The sequence below is a fragment of the Palaemon carinicauda genome, chromosome 1 (assembly GCF_036898095.1).
Source record: "Palaemon carinicauda isolate YSFRI2023 chromosome 1, ASM3689809v2, whole genome shotgun sequence".
Lineage (NCBI taxonomy): Eukaryota > Metazoa > Arthropoda > Malacostraca > Decapoda > Palaemonidae > Palaemon > Palaemon carinicauda.
The window spans coordinates 184,905,987-184,923,038 of NC_090725.1; the positions used below are offsets into that span (position 1 = coordinate 184,905,987).

Genomic DNA, 17,052 nt, shown 5'->3' on the forward strand with positions numbered 1-17,052 from the left:
TGGGTGCCGCTGTCAAGCAATCGCCGTAACCGGCAGAGGTTGATCCTCTGTCTCTTGTCAACGTTGTGGTGTCAGAAGTATCCAATGCGGTATCACCCATCACCTCTGCCTCTTCAAACCCTACGGTAGCTGACGGCTTAGTTTCTCCTGTCTCTGTTCAACCTATGAGGAAGAAACTAAGTCCATCGCCTGTCTCTCCTGCTGGTTTTTGTTCCCCCCGTGGGAGTTCACTTACACAGAAACTCCTCTTCAACCCTTCACCTGTGGTGAGGAGGTGCCTCTTTTATTCAACACCTTCAATGCAGTCTACTGCAGAGGAGCCTCGAGAACAATCACCTATCACTGTTCCTGCATTGGTCCTGGACCTTTCTGCAGATCGTTCGCGATCTCCTTCAGTGGAAGGTCATCCTTTAAAAGGACACGTCGACCTTCCACACGACAGACCTGCTGACCTGCCGTCACCCTTTTTACATAGCCCTAACAAGGCTTCACCTTAGCACGCTAAGGCGTGCCGACCAGATACACGCTATGTGCCAACGAAACCTGACGAGCGCTCTTTAGTAGCTCGTCAGGCTCCATCTCTAAACCCTATCACAGGGCATCAAGGGCATATGCGCCAACATGCGCATACATCCCAACAGGAGCATAGCTCCATCATGCGCTATGCACGCACATACGCGCCCACGTTCTCCTGCACGCCAGGTCTTGCCTGAGCCTAAGCGCAGACATTATCCTACGCGCCCGCGCCCAGCTGTGCACCAAAACTCTCCTGCGGGCCATTAACCTCATGCGCGTCAGCGCTCTTCCGCGCCCCATCAGTCTCCTGCCCATGCGCAAACGCGCCCAACAGCTAACTCTCCTGCGCACCAACGATCTACTGATCTGGGCGCTGCTGGGAAGTCAACAAAGCTGGCTTCCCCCACGGGCCAACGAGTACCATCGCGCCAGCCTTCTCCCGCACGCATCCGCGCGTTGGTGCACGCGCTCGCCTAACTTCTCCAACAGATTCGCGCCAACATTCTATCGCGCGCCTCACACATTTCAACTGTGCGCCCACGTGGTAAGGATCTCTCTCATGCATGCTTGAACTCTCGCCCGCGAGTCTGCGCCCTCAACACGTTGATCCTGCGCGCACGTACGCGCCAACAGTCTCCCGCACGTGCAATCGTGCACCATCAGTCTCCCGCACGTGCACTCGTGCACCATCAGTCTCCGGCATGTGCTCCCGCACGCCACCAATCTCCCACGCGCCGCAAGCAGTCTCCCTCGCTCGAGCCCCATTATTCTCCCTCGCTCAAGCCCCATTATTCTCCCTCGCTCGAACCAAATTATTCTCACTCGCTCGAGTCCCGTTATTCTCCCTCGCTCGAGCCCCGTTATTCTCCCTCGCTCGAGCCCCGTTATTCTCCCTCGCTCGAGCCCCGTTATTCTCCCTCGCGCGAGCCCCGTTATTCTCCCTCGCTCGAGCCCCGTTATTCTCCCTCGCTCGAGTCCCGTTATTCTCCCTCGCTCGAGCCCCGTTATTCTCCCTCGCTCGAGCCCCGTTATTCTCCCTCGCGCGAGCCCCGTTATTCTCCCTCGCTCGAGCCCCGTTATTCTCCCTCGCTCGAGTCCCGTTATTCTCCCTCGCTCGAGCCCCGTTATTCTCCCTCGCTCGAGCCCCGTTATTCTCCCTCGCTCGAGTCCCGTTATTCTCCCTCGCGCGAGTCCCGTTATTCTCCCTCGCTCGAGCCCCGTTATTCTCCCTCGCGCGAGCCCCGTTATTCTCCCTCGCTCGAGCCCCGTTATTCTCCCTCGCTCGAGCCCCGTTATTCTCCCTCGCTCGAGCCCCGTTATTCTCCCTCGCGCGAGCCCCGTTATTCTCCCTCGCGCGAGCCCCGTTATTCTCCCTCGCGCGAGCCCCGTTATTCTCCCTCGCGCGAGCCCCGTTATTCTCCCTCGCGCGAGCCCCGTTATTCTCCCTCGCGCGAGCCCCGTTATTCTCCCTCGCGCGAGCCCCGTTATTCTCCCTCGCGCGAGCCCCGTTATTCTCCCTCGCGCGAGCCCCGTTATTCTCCCTCGCGCGAGCCCCGTTATTCTCCCTCGCGCGAGCCCCGTTATTCTCCCTCGCGCGAGCCCCGTTACCCTCCCTCGCGCGAGCCCCGTTATTCTCCCTCGCGCGAGCCCCGTTACCCTCCCTCGCGCGAGCCCCGTTATTCTCCCTCGCGCGAGCCCCGTTACCCTCCCTCGCCCGAGCCCCGTTACCCTCCCTCGCGCGAGCCCCGTTACCCTCCCGCGCCCGAGCCCCGTTACCCTCCCTCGCCCGAGCCCCGTTACCCTCCCGCGCCCGAGCCCCGTTACCCTCCCGCGCCCGAGCCCCGTTACCCTCCCGCGCCCGAGCCCCGTTACCCTCCCGCGCCCGAGCCCCGTTACCCTCCCGCGCCCGAGCCCCGTTACCCTCCCGCGCCCGAGCCCCGTTACCCTCCCGCGCCCGAGCCCCGTTACCCTCCCGCGCCCGAGCCCCGTTACCCTCCCGCGCCCGAGCCCCGTTACCCTCCCGCGCCCGAGCCCCGTTACCCTCCCGCGCCCGAGCCCCGTTACCCTCCCGCGCGCGAGCCCCGTTACCCTCCCGCGCGCGAGCCCCGTTACCCTCCCGCGCGCGAGCCCCGTTACCCTCCCGCGCGCGAGCCCCGTTACCCTCCCGCGCGCGAGCCCCGTTACCCTCCCGCGCGCGAGCCCCGTTACCCTCCCGCGCCCGAGCCCCGTTACCCTCCCGCGCGCGAGCCCCGTTACCCTCCCGCGCCCGAGCCCCGTTACCCTCCCGCGCGCGAGCCCCGTTACCCTCCCGCGCCCGAGCCCCGTTACCCTCCCGCGCCCGAGCCCCGTTACCCTCCCGCGCCCGAGCCCCGTTACCCTCCCGCGCCCGAGCCCCGTTACCCTCCCGCGCCCGAGCCCCGTTACCCTCCCGCGCCCGAGCCCCGTTACCCTCCCGCGCCCGAGCCCCGTTACCCTCCCGCGCCCGAGCCCCGTTACCCTCCCGCGCCCGAGCCCCGTTACCCTCCCGCGCCCGAGCCCCGTTACCCTCCCGCGCCCGAGCCCCGTTACCCTCCCGCGCCCGAGCCCCGTTACCCTCCCGCGCCCGAGCCCCGTTACCCTCCCGCGCCCGAGCCCCGTTACCCTCCCGCGCCCGAGCCCCGTTACCCTCCCGCGCCCGAGCCCCGTTACCCTCCCGCGCCCGAGCCCCGTTACCCTCCCGCGCCCGAGCCCCGTTACCCTCCCGCGCCCGAGCCCCGTTACCCTCCCGCGCCCGAGCCCCGTTACCCTCCCGCGCCCGAGCCCCGTTACCCTCCCGCGCGCGAGCCCCGTTACCCTCCCGCGCGCGAGCCCGCTGAACTACGCACGGCAAGGTCGCCATCACCTCATTCCCTTTCCCGCAAGCGCATACCACCGCGCCTTGTGGGAGAAGGGAAACATCTAGATGGGTCCAGGAGCCATCACAGGCGAACCCACCAATAATGAGAACTCCTCCCAGGGATCCTTCAGTTCCTGTCCCTTCAAAGGGTGTATCTGACAGCGCATCTGTCAGCCAACAGCCCTGATTCGGTGCACTGGTCAGAGTCGTAACGCTGGCTTTCAAGCCTGTCTTCTCTGAATTAGGGCACAGATCCATGTGTGCTTCTACCCTTTTGAAGAGAAAAAGAGGAGTTCCAGACGCGGTAACTACCCTGAGGGCGAAACTGACTCCACGCAAACCTTCGAGGCAGGTTCCTTCCTTCTCCTAAACGGCCTCTCCTTCCCTTTTGGACGAAGATTTCCCGTCCCCAGGGGAATCACATGAGAGACTTTCCCCCATCGCACCAATGGGGGAAACCCCTCCTCGCACCGTGGCGTCTGCTCAATCGGGGGATGAAAGGAACATGCCATCCTCGTCAATGTTGGAGTCCTTCATCCTTCCTAGGAAGGAATCTAAGGATTCCAAAACATTGCCGAAGTCCTCTACTAGGATTAGGATGGAGCCAGCTAGCCACTCAGGGAATGTCAGCGACTCTCCCCAAGAAGAGCCTTTGGGGACAGAAGGAGACTTTGCTGCAAGTCCTACATCAGGAGCAGACCAGCAAGAGTCGGAACATGCATTTTGGCAAGTTCTGACTTTAATGAGGGCTCTCAACGGGTTTTCCGACCCAGAGATCCCTCCTCAAGAGGGCAAGGACACGGTTTTGGACCGTGTCTTTGGAACAAAGAAACCCTCCAAGACCAGTGCAGCACTACCCTGGTCTCAAGGGGTTAAGAGTACCAGGTACAAGATCTCTCTACAGCTCTCCGAGATGTCCTTCTCCGACCATTCCAGTGCCACCAACAAGCTCCTCCCACCTCCTCGCGTACAGCAGAGGAGGTACTTCGAGATCCTTGAGGAGCCTTGTTTAGCTCTTCCTCTTCATCACTTGTTGGAAGAGCTTACCAGGGGAGTCCCTCTTGAGAGACTCTCCAACCGGCAGGTCTCGTTCTCGGCAGCCGAGATCCTCAACCAGGAGAAAGTTGCTAAGTGTGCTATGCAAGCCACGATCTGGTTGGGGACCTTAGGTATCCTGATACGTTCCGAACACTTTCTCCTTCAGATTTCCCCACAGGAAGTCGCAAATGCTCAAATCAGGTGAGCATGGGGGCCACTTGACATCACCCTTCCGAGAGACGAAGCATGCCGGTAACATCTGTCGCAATTTGATCGTTGCAACTTTAGCAGTTTTGAGCTGTTGCTCCATCTTGTTGGAACCAGATGTCTCCCAGATTTGTTTCCTCACTTAACTCTAACAATTTCGGTTCAAAGTCTTCCAACATCGCAAGATAACTTTGACTTGACGTTGACAGATCTTCCATCCTCCTCAAAGAAATAAGGCCTAATTACCCCAAATTTGGAAACTACACACCAAACAGTGACCATAGGGGAATGGAGCAGTCTCTGGTGAAGTTCTCTTCGGTTGTTTTCAGCCCAATAGCGACAATTTGGCTTATTCACGCTTCCGAAAAGGTGGAAGTGGGCCTCGTCAATGCTGAAAAAAGTTTATGGTTTCTCGGCAGCAATTCCTGCGATTTTCAAAGCCAGTGGCCTTCAATACTTGAACAAGGATTATTTTGTATGGATGGAACGATAAATTGTAACTCAATATCCGCCTGAAAGATCGGTTAGATATGGCCAATGCAAGTGAATACTTCAGGGCAGAGCGTCTCGTTGACTGTTCAACAGCTGCTTTAACTAGGGGCACATTTTCTGGCATTCTTACAGTTTTTGGTCTTCCACTACCCTTAGGTCTTCTTGTGGAACCAGTTTCCTCCAATGCTTCAACTCAATGCCTGATTGCCTTGCCATTTATTATTCCATTACTATACTATCTGTACTAATTATAAATATAGTTTACACCTTATTAATGGTTTGGTTATTATTGAATGATCCAGATGGTTGTATTTCATTGTGTTTTGTACACTTTAGCCTTATTATAAAAGTTTAAGGTGGTGTTATTGTAGTCTTGGAATGAATGCAGGCTATTTACATGTAAAAGGTGACTCACAACATGAAAAATCACAGGATGAAAGCCACTACGGAACCAATTAATTTCGTATTGTAAGGCATTACTGTAATTTATATTGTTCCTAGCTGTACAAGCCGAAGTCCTTTTCTTATACTTTCCCACCATCACCAACCCCCTAGAAAGTCACAGCTGCAATCAAAGTGAGTACTCGGTGAGCAAGTGGGGGAGCGGGTCTTCCTCACTCTGTGTTTACACCTCGATATAAAATTTTAACTACCATTAACTCCAGCTTCGCTGTTATCTGTTTGTAAAGGATTCAGGATTATATAGCTAGGAAAAATACAAATTATTTCCAAATTTGTCATTTGTCCTTTGTTCCCGACTTTGTAGGTAAAACTCAAAATCTGTCAATTCTGGATTTCAAGTTTTTATCTTATCTTCAATTAGGGAAGTACTGTTCTGTAATCGACAATGCGGATGAGTTACTTTAGTGTACCGTAGGGGCAGTAAGGCACTACGTTAAAAGAACCCAAGCTGTGAGCCCCAGGTTACAGAACTTGTTCATAGGAACTGGTTTGAGTTTTTAAAAGGTTGCTCACGAAGGGCAGAGGCAAGACAGTGACAATGCAATAAGAGGGTAGTTCCCCAGAAACTGACCATATGCTGTATACATAGGATCAACACCCAAGTTGGGGCCTGGGAGGGCCAGGCAATGATAGGTGGACCTGTAGGATGGTGAGGTTGCAGACAATACTCTACAGGGGGTTGTCAAGCTTCAGTGGGTCTTGAACCCCAGTCCAGTAGATTGCTAGGCAGGGATGTTTCCAATAGGCTACCACAACTCTATAGAGTAAGAAAAAATGTCACCAAAATACAATCTTCTTTAGGGTATGGGAGACTTTGTGAGCATTATGCCCTAGATACTGGTGCATCATAAGTTATGGTATGCGCCCATGAGATCAGAGTCAGAGGAATTGATGCTAGTCTTGCCTTCAGACCACCTTTACATTGTATTATTTGTGGAAATGTTCTCGCAGTTCTTCAGACACTCTTACCCGTGATTGGATTGCGGCTCGGCGAGTGGTGTAGCAATTCATGCTCCTTTACAAGACCATTTAGTATCATGTCTATGATAGCTGTTAACATAGTTGTAGATCGATAGTGAGAGGCCTGGCCCCTTTTCCTCTCTTTTAGCCCTCTCCTGAGGTACAGTTTTTGGAATTCTGAGTAGCTGGATGGAAGTAGATGCAGGTAAGCCACCTCTTGGTAATTGTGGGTTACTGCCAACACCTCGTAAGTTTTAACTGCCAAGTTCCTGCTGCACTTGAAACAATCTCCTAATTAAAGGACTCTGGTTTGTATAGTTATGAAAATACAAATTACTTCAAAGATTTTCTGATTTTAATATGCTTTATAAGATTTTTTGAAAATGAATGATGGTGAATAATATTTTTGTTGTTGTTTCAGGCATACCCCTTGATATTAGCCATTACAACACATTGCTGAGAGTCTACATTGAGAATGGACATGAATTTTCACCCATTGAATTTCTATCTGCCCTTGAAAATGCTGGCATTGAACCCAATAGGGTTACGTACCAACGATTGATTTTGCGCTATTGCCAAGTAAGTAGTATATCCCTATTTGGTGTTCATTAACATGGTATTTTTGTGGGTAAATTGCTGTGTGGTCTCCAAGGACTATCCTGTGAAAGTCTAAAACCGAATCCATTACAACATGATTCATCATCATCATCTCCTCCTACGCCTATTGACGTAAAGGGCCTCGGTTAGATTTCGCTAGTCATCTTTATCTTGAGCTTTTAATTCAATACTTCTCCATTTTCATCTTCTTCGCACATATAGTCCTCAGCCATGTAGGTCTGGGTCTTCCAACCCTTCTAGTGCCTTGTGGAGCTCAGCTGAACGTTTGTTGAACTAATCTCTCTTGGGGGGTGCGAAGAGCATATACAAACCATCTCCATCTACCCCTCATGATCTCATCCACATTTGGCACTTGAGTAATCTCTTATGATTTAATTTCTAATCTTGTCCTGCCATTTTACTCCCAATATTCTTCCGAGGGGTTTGTTCTCAAATTTACTAAATCTATTGGAGATTGTTTCATTGTCATACCATGACTCACATCCATAGAGTAACACCGATCTCACTAAACTGATATATAGTCTGATTTTTATATGTAATTTCAGGCAATTTGATTTCCAAATTTTACTTAACCTAGCCATTGTCTGATTTGCTTTGTTCAATCTTTCACTGAACTCTAATTCTAAAGACCCTGTATTGGAGAACATAGTTCTTAAATACTTAGAAGATTCTACCTCATTAATCCTTTCTCCTGCCAATGATATTTCATCTTCCATTGCATACTCCGTTCTCATCATGATTACCTAAGAAATATTGTCAACACCTGCTCAAGTAAGTACTGTATATCCCTATTTGGTGTTCAATTAAGTGCTGTGTGGTCTACAAGGACTTTCCTGTGAAAGTCTAAAACAGAATCCATTACAACATGATTACCAAAGAAATATTGTCTCCCCTGCTGAAGCAAGTACAATATCCCTATTTTGTGTTCAATAACATGGTATTTTTTGGGTTAAAGTGCTGTATGGTCTCCAAGGACTTTCCTGTGAAAGTCTAAAATGAGATCCATTACAACATGATTACCAAAGAAATATGGTCTCCCCTGGTCCAGGGCCAGTATATCAACGTGCAAAGCAGACTCAATTTGTATAGGGGAGAGACTGCAAGTTTAAGCTCATTTGAACTTGCCACAGTACCGCACTAGCGAAAATTTTTCTGCTATGAGTGATGTCATGCATGGCATTCTAAAAAGGAACCATCCTCCCAGTCATAGCGGCTACTTAGCCTCAACAAACCCTTCAATCACTTAGTGGTAGCTGTAAACATATTGTATCCCTGTGTGATCATGATCACTTCAAGAACATTTTTAAGTTAAGTACACTTATTCAGGTTTTTGTTTCCCTATGCACCTGTCCTGTAGTGAGTCTTCTGGAGAATAGTGTGTCAGTTCAAACTCCTGTGCTTTAGCCTGGCTACTGCTCCAAAACTTTTCACCTGAGTCTTCACACATCTCTGCTTGGATGCATTCCAACGGCATTCACCTTCTGAGATACCCGAATGACTGCCTCAGGCTGCTGTGAGGAAGAAAATCGACATCACATCAACATGTTTTAAGTGCAAGCTGCTCGTTTAGTATTGCTAGCTTTCCAACAGTGTCCTTAGCGTTGATAAACACTAACACGACTGTAGTGGCCTACATCAACAAATAAGGAAGTAATGTTCCACAGTACTACTGCAACTTGGTCAAGCAGGCGCGCACATGGATAGTCAACAATGCATTAGAGCATACAGCAATTTTTAGTCCGGGCAAGAGAATGTTCTATCTGACAGACTTGGTTTCCAGGAATAGAATGGCCTCTTCATCCTCTAGTAGCAGAAAGGGATTTTACTCTTTGATGAACATGTTTGCCACGCAGCTCAACAAGAAGCTCCTGGTCTTTTCACCAGTTTTGGATCTATCAGCAGCTCTAGAGGGATGGCTTCCAACATGTGTGGGACATTGTCAATGTCTATTCGTTTCCACTTTACCTAATTTGAAGAGTATTCAATACCAAATCTCAGAATAACCATGGTGGCTCCCAAGTGGCCACACATTGAATGGTATCCAGATGTGGTAAAGCTCTTAGTCAAGGTATTGAGAGAATTACCCTAATGGTCCAACTGACTTTGTCGGCCCCCTCTACAGAGATACCACAACTCGACGTCATTTCTGTCTCATAGTTGGTGGAGACTATCCTGTATCTCCTCTTAGTGAATGGTACATTAAATGTCTGGATATTGGCAAAAATTTTTTACAGTTGTCTACCAGAGAAAATTGGCCATCTGCAGTCAGAGCTTCTATGCAGTAATAGCCGATTCCCTAGTACTGTATACCTTTATTGTAAGAAGCTCCTCTCAGCTATTGCTTGACCATGGGGCAAGTGTTTAGACTCAATTGCCTAGACCTTTCCTCATTGGGGGAGCTATTTATGCTTATGAAGAGCTTCAGGCAGTCTCGTTTCCTTAGGGAACTCAAACCACCTGTATGGACGTCAATCAAGTTTAGGTCTCTTGATAGCTCCCCATATGAAGCTTTGAGACAGGTTTCAGACAGATTTGATCGTCACGACTGTCTCCCTTCTTGCCTTGGTCTTGGCAAAGAAAGTAGGCTTACTGAATGGCTTCTCATATGTCCTTAATCCTTCATAGGGAGGGAGGAAGGTCTCCTTTACCTTCTTTCTAGAGTTTGTAGCGAAGACCCAGAACCTCTCTCTCAGGACTCCTATGTTCAGTTCCTCCAAATTCTTAAAAGAAGCTAACAGAAGTCAGGATGCCCTGCTTCTCAGTGCCCCGTGAAATTCTTATAGAACTACCTGAAGAGGACTCTGACTTCTGTCTGCAGTACCAGAGACTGTTCCTTAGCAATAGCAGTGGGAAAAAGGAAATGACGAAGGTATGTTTACTCGTAGGAACAAATAACAGTTGTTCTGACAAATACAAATCTTAATTTTTTAATTATAATATGTTTCAGCGGGAGCTGGATTTAGCTATAAAAAACTCTTATGTGAGGGGTCAACAACTCTCTGCTAGTTATTGAGGGTAGTGGGAATAGATCAACATTCCCATTCACACACTCGCCCAGTGAACTCTCTTCACTTTTGTTTTGGCTATGGTTGAGTGCAGACATATCATTTCTCTCCCGGTTCTTCCTATTTATCTAGCTATAATAACTTTTAAAAATTTATTTTTATTTTGAGTGCTTAGGCATTGAGGATTGCTAACATGCTGGTTTATCCTGGTATATTTGGCTGGATAAGAGTGATGACTGTTTGGCCCCCAGACAACCTTTTGGGTACATAAGTTGCTTCCCCCAGCGAAACAGCTTCGCTTTCCCCTTGGAAGTCTAGCTCTTTTGACGCCCTTCTTCAGTTGTGGCCTTACTCCGGGCTTTTGGGTTCCCCCTTGAAGGAATGGCTGTTGGAGATGTTGAAGCTTGTGGCATAGCAGGAGCGTATAGTTGCCTCCGCTGTCATGATTGTTAACTTTCCCCAACAAGCCGCTGAAGTGTAGCCCTTCCAGTCGAGTTCGTTTCTTCCTTTGCTATTCCTCGTCCACCTCGGGAATTGCAGGCGGGATCTCTCTGTAGTTCCAGCCTAGAGTGTTCACCTCTGTGGTGAGTGCACATGCTGAATCCTCTAGCCGTGCTTGGTGCTCTCATCCCTCTGAACAAGTGCGCACACTCAAATGTAGAAATATATACTGTACAGTAATACCTTGAGATATGAGCTTGATGGGTTCCGTTGACCCGAGCTCGTATATCATTCGCTCGTATCTCGGATCAATTTTTCCCATATAAAATAATTGAAAAAAATTAATCCGTTCCCATCTTCTGAAAAAACACCTAAAAACAGTGGAAAAACATGTTTTAAATTGTTCTAATTCATATTCTACGCTCACAAAATAACAAATACCTATGTACTGGTTATGATCTGCAATAAAGTGTGACATTATTATGGAGGGTAGCGGCTAATGGCGGTGTGTGCGGAGGAGGAGGGAGAGAGACTTGACGGCAACACGTTTGGTACGCTACTCTTTTGTAAGACCACGTAACATAACTTAGATTTTAGATTTAACTTAAATATAATTAGCTTACTGTACACACACTTAAAAATAAATGTCAATCTTATGTTACACTAAACTTAATTCTAATTTTGTTTTCATTTTTATTTATTTACTTTTCTTCTACCGGCTTCGCTCTTTTTGCCTCGGTTTTTAACTCGCTTTCACCTTCCCTTTTTGCCTCGGTTTTTAACTCTCTTTCACCTTCCCTTTTTGCCGGCCTAATTAAAAGGAACTTATCTAGGGATGTTTGCTTTTGTCTCCCCTTTAAAATGTTATGAAAATGACGTACACAAGTGTCGTCGCAAAAGGCTAACGTACGACCACACGCCAACTTGTCTGGGTGCCTCTTTTCCATAAAATCAGAAAACTCCTGCCACTTCGCTAACATGTCTCTAATTTCCTTTGTAGAAAGGCGGTCCTCCTCTTCCACCACCTCCTCACTACTGAGCTCCTGCCACACCTCCGAATGTTGCATCTCCTGGAGCTCGATCAATTCCTTTGTCGTGAGCTCTTCCTGATGCTCCTCGACAAGGTCGTTCACGTCTGCCTCATCTACCTCCATCCCCATGGACTTTCCAAGAGACACGATTTCATCCACCACAATAGGTTTGGGTTCATCAGGGTCTGGGGTATCGAACCATTCAAAGTCCCTCTCGGCGACGGAAGCTGGCGACAATTTCTTCCATGCTGAATTAAGAGTTCTTCGTGTGACACCCTGCCAGACATCATCAATAATTTCTAAGCAATAGACGATATTGAAATGTTCCTTCCAAAATTCACGAAGGGTTAGATTAGTGTTGTCTGTGACATCGAAACATTTCTTGAACAAATGCTTCGTGTACAGTTTTTTAAAGTTGGGAATTACTTGTTGGTCCATGGGCTGGAGGAGTGGTGTTATGTTGGGCGGGAGATAAAGGACCTTGATGAACCTGAACTCATCAAGAATGTCCTCTTCGAGACCAGGAGGGTGACCAGGGGCACTGGTTAGGACCAGGAGACATTTCATTGGCAGGCTTTTCTCGGCCAAATATTTTTTGACTGCCGGACCAAAGCACAGATTAACCCATTTTGTGAAGAAATGCCGCGTGACCCAATCCTTAGCATTAGCGCGCCACATCACTTGCAGTTTTTCTTTCGAGATCCTTTGGCTCTTGAAAGCACGTGGGTTTTCAGAGTGGTACACCAGCAGTGGCTTGACCTTACAGTCACCGCTGGCATTGGCACACAAGGCTAGAGTTAACCGGTCCTTCATTGGTTTATGGCTCGGTAGTCTCTTCTTCTCTGCCGTGATGAATGTCCTCCTGGGCATCATCTTCCAGAAAAGACCAGTTCCATCGCAGTCGAACACTTGTTGAGGGATATATCCTTGTTCTGAGGCAAAGGTCTTGACGTAGTCCGCCGCGGCTATCGAGTCGGAAGTTGCTGCATCCCCATGCCTCGCAACCAAGTGTATCCCAGTCCGTTTTTTGAAATCATCCAACCAGTCACAACTGGCTTTGAAGGTTTCCGCTGGCGTCGAAGTCTCCCCTCTCTCAGCTGCATGCTTTCCTTTTAAATCATCGTAGATTCCGTTGGCCTTTTCATAGATGATCGTCTCTGTTACGATATCTCCCGCCTACTGTTTCTCCTTTATTCATATTAAAAGAAGCCTCTCCATCTCGTCATATCACTGCACAACTTGGAAAGGATGGTTAGTCCTTTGGAAGGCTTGGTGCTCTTTATAGCATCCTCCTGCTTGAGGATGGTACATATTGTTGATGTACTCCTCTCATATTGGAGAGCCAGCTGTCACTCGTACACCACTCTCATGTTTTTCGATTATTTCATGCTTTATCTCGATTGTCGTCATACGCTTTTTCTTACCACTACCCTTGTTTGCACTCGCTTGCTTTGGACCCATTGCTTATTCACTTAATTCTGTACTGATTAACACAAAAAAATACATAAAAAATGCAAACACTACGGCCGATGCTCGGATATAACTTTACGCGACGGACATCCTACTGGAAAGAGGGAGCGAAGCTGTCTTCGCGAGCAACCTCTCGCACACTCAGCCACCTAGCGGTCGCATAGGGAACCTCGTATCATTGTATCTCAAATTTGTCTCGTATCCCGGGGCAAAATTTGCTCAAAACTTTCCTTGTATCTCAAATTTCTCGGTATGTTGGGACACTCGTATGTCGAGGTATTACTGTATATACCTGTATACAAAATACCCACGCATGAGGAAGACGGTGCTTGCAAGTTATACTCTCATCTTCGTACAGTATTTTCTTGGCAAATTTTGTACTTTATGGATATTTAGTTATCTTTTCTGACACTGGTTGCATCCTTCAGCATAATCATGACATAAGAATAGTAATTATAGAAACTAGCAGTCAAAGAAATATGAATATAACTTGGAGAAACGCAGCAAATGTTTATTTACCATGTTATCGGAAGAAGGAATTTACATTCTCTTTCTGACTCAAAGAAAATCATGCTCTTGAAGTTTATGGGAGACTTGCATAAATATCTTTACAGAAAATTTCTGGAATAAAGTAAATAAATAGTTAGCCCTGGTTAGCAGAGGGTTGTATAGGGACCGGATGTATTTGCGTAAATATAAGAAAAGGATGTTTTAGTCATAAAAAAAATTGTTTTCTTTAAAAAAGAAATAATTTAATGCATGCAAATATTAAACTTTCTCGTAACCAAAAAATGCGATCTTCTGAATTTCCAAAATTCCCAACAGAAGTGATGAGTTGTGCCCCTTAACCTTGTCCTACCACATTCTACTTGGGAAGCATTCAGGTATAATGAAAACATGAAATAAGATAGCTGCTAATGAAATACAGTACTAGGATGGAACTACAGGGTTACTATGTTCAATTTTAAAATTATAAGTATTGCTATACTAATTGATCTACATTGGCTACCGATTAAAAAGAGAATTGAGTTTAAAATGTGTACACTAACCCACCAAGCTATCAGAACCGGTCGTCCAAAATATCTAAAACAAATTGCTACATATTGTGCAACCAACTATTCGTCATGACACGAGAATACTGTACTTTAGATACAGATGGTTTCAAACTAATAGAACTTAGATTTTATCTGTAAGTGGAATATAAACCTATGCTATTTATATGGGTATTACTTTCAGTGAAGCTGAAAGGAAGAGCCATTAGAAAATTAGCGAGGGTTAACCACCCATCCCACTAGTTAGCGAGGGATAGGGGTTATTAACTAACCCTCTCACTCAAACACCTATGATTTTACCTCTTTGCTTTTGGCTTGGACGATGAACGGTTGCTTCCACTCTTTTTGGACTGCTATTAATCTTTTTTTGCTTTTTGTTTCAGGCTGTGTTTGTGTGTGTCAGTGCCCTTGCCTGCTGATCATGCGAACCTGTCCTGGTCCCGAGGGCCGCTCCTGCGGTACCATCGTGTCATCCGAAGATACCGATCATCACCGTCTGTGTTCGGCTTGGCGGTGGCAGCACTGTATGGAGAGTAAGTGTAGTGAGTGTTTTGAGTGGTCTGCCTCCCAGTGGGAAAAGTTTAAGCAATGGTGGAAGAAGAAGTCTTAAAAGGGATTCTTTTCCTTCGAGGGTTTCTTGAAAGTAGAAAAAACCCAAAGCTACTGCTTCTGCTCCCTGACTTTCCTCCAAAGCTTCTATTCGAACGGTTCCTTCCGAGCATCATTGGAGTAGTAGTTTAGACAATTTAACCCCTGGTCAACCCCGGTCCTCGAGATGGTGTCGCCTCCCCTAGCCTCAGTGCCTCTTTCTCCCCTATCGCAGGTGGGGCCATCCCTGGGTTTGCTAGGTCCACCTTCCAAGGAGGTGTTACTCGGCCTTCTTTGGAGTGGTGCGGGTCTGCAGTGTTCTTCCAAGACTGAGGTGGATCCGTTGTCTCTGGTTGAGATGGTTGTGCCTGAGGCTTCGTATGTTGCCCTGCCTGCGGAATCCACTCTTAACTCTTCCTCTGCTCCGTCAGCTGCTGCCAGGGCCTGTCTCTCCAGCGAGTGATCACCTCCCTCGTTCGCAAGGGAGACTCGTCATGATTGCTGCCTTCGCCGAACTCGCTCACCTCTTCGCCTCAGTCATGCTTCCTCACCTTTGGTGAAATGTCAACTGTTTGGCTCATCAGCTTCATCTTTGGAGGATCCGCCTGATTCAGCTGTTTCTCGTCCTTTGGTCGTTTTCTCTGTTCGTCAACGAATCCCGATTCATGACTCGCCGACGAAGTTTCGTTCGCGATCCTCTCCTCAGAGTGACCGCCCTACTGTCGATTGTCAGTCAACTAACCACCATTCGCTGTCTCATCAATCTCCTAGACGCTGTTCCCTTGCTCGCCGTTCGCCAGCTCACTGTTCACTTACCGACCGTTCGCTTGCTCAGTATTTGCCTGCTTGCAGTTCTCCTGCTCAGCCTTCGCCTTCTCGCCGATCTCCTGCTCACTCTTCGCCTTTTCGCAGATTGCTGTTCACTGCTCTCCGGCTTGCAGATCGCCTGCTCGCCGATTCGCCGATTGACATCTCCTCGGTCTCTTGCTCATCGGGCCCCGGTAGCTGACGTTCTGACGCACCAGCCTTCACCAGTCTCCCAGAAACCTTCGGTTTCCCATCGTCACTCGCTGATCTCACTGATGACTTGTCACTCCTCCTCCGAGGAGAATAAATTTTGTACTCTTCACCGACCTTCCAGGCACCGTTCGCCTGCTCGCCGCTTGCCTACTCACCTTTCGCCAAGTCATCGCCGATTGCCAACCCATCAGCCTCCAGCTCGCCATCCTGCATGGTTTAGCACCTATGTTAGGGCAGTCACCCATGCTTTCCCTTCGGGACTGCCTTCATCTCGTTCCTCAGAAACTTCCAGCGTTTCCCGCAATGATCATCCTCCGGCCCTACCAAGAAAACCTCCATGGTTTCGTCCCCCCTGAAAATGAAGACCGAAATCCAGGACGAAATAACATCGACTAGGGTCAAACTGACCCCTACTAGACCTTCCAAGAAGAGTTCAAGACCTGCTGTTTCATCTCCTCCTCACCCTGCTAGGTCTTGCCCTTCACTTCCATCAGAGACCCCTGTTCTGGCAGAGTCCCGATCATATTCTCTTCGGTCCTCCCCTAGCTGGGAGGTCCCACGTGAAGGCAGAGCAACAACATTGAAACCAGAGGAGGAATCCAGCCTTCCCCCTTTGGACAGCCAGCAGAATGTCCTTCCTGTGAATGAAGACATTGGTTCTAGATATCTTTTTCCCTCGTAGGAGGGAACCGAAGTATTCTAAGACAATTTCAAAACCCTCCTAGATCTGCAGAGGGGTCAGGCCATCCAGCCCTCACATTGCGCCCCCATTGAGCAGAAAGAGTTGAAACATACCTTCTGGCAGGTTCTGGCCTGCATCAGGTTCCTCAACAGATTGGGAGATCCAGTATTGCCTCCGCTGGAGGGCAAAGACACGGTCCTTGACTATGTCTTTGGCACTCAGAAGCCCTTAAAGTCCATTGCGGCTTTGGCCTGGTCTCGGGCAGAAGAGTGCCAGACAGAAGGTTTTTGCTCAGCTCACCTACTTCTCTGAGACACTTCATTCAGGCTTGTCCTCGAAACTCCTCCAACCTTCGAGTATCCAGCAAAGGAGGTATTACGAGGTCTTTGAGGAGCCTCTCCCAGCTCTTCCTCTACACCATTCCTTATAGGAATTAACAGGGAATTTCTCTGGAGAGACTTTCCGGGCTTCAAATCTCTTTCTCGACTACGTAGATCCTAAACCAGGAGAAAGTCGTGAAGTATGCTATGCAGGCTACCTAGTGACTTGACCTTTGGTTAGGGTCACTGTAGAACCTGGTGCGGACCGAAGATTT

At 48.7% G+C, this 17,052-nt stretch overlaps 1 protein-coding gene across 1 annotated transcript in view; it reads left to right on the forward strand.

Annotated features, from left to right (window-relative positions):
• LOC137652976 (leucine-rich PPR motif-containing protein, mitochondrial-like) overlaps positions 1 to 17,052 on the forward strand; it is a 438,837-nt gene that overhangs the window by 94,373 nt on the left and 327,412 nt on the right. Inside the window, 1 exon segment of the mRNA XM_068386371.1 lies at positions 6,972 to 7,129. Coding sequence (XP_068242472.1) covers positions 6,972 to 7,129 — 158 coding nt within the window.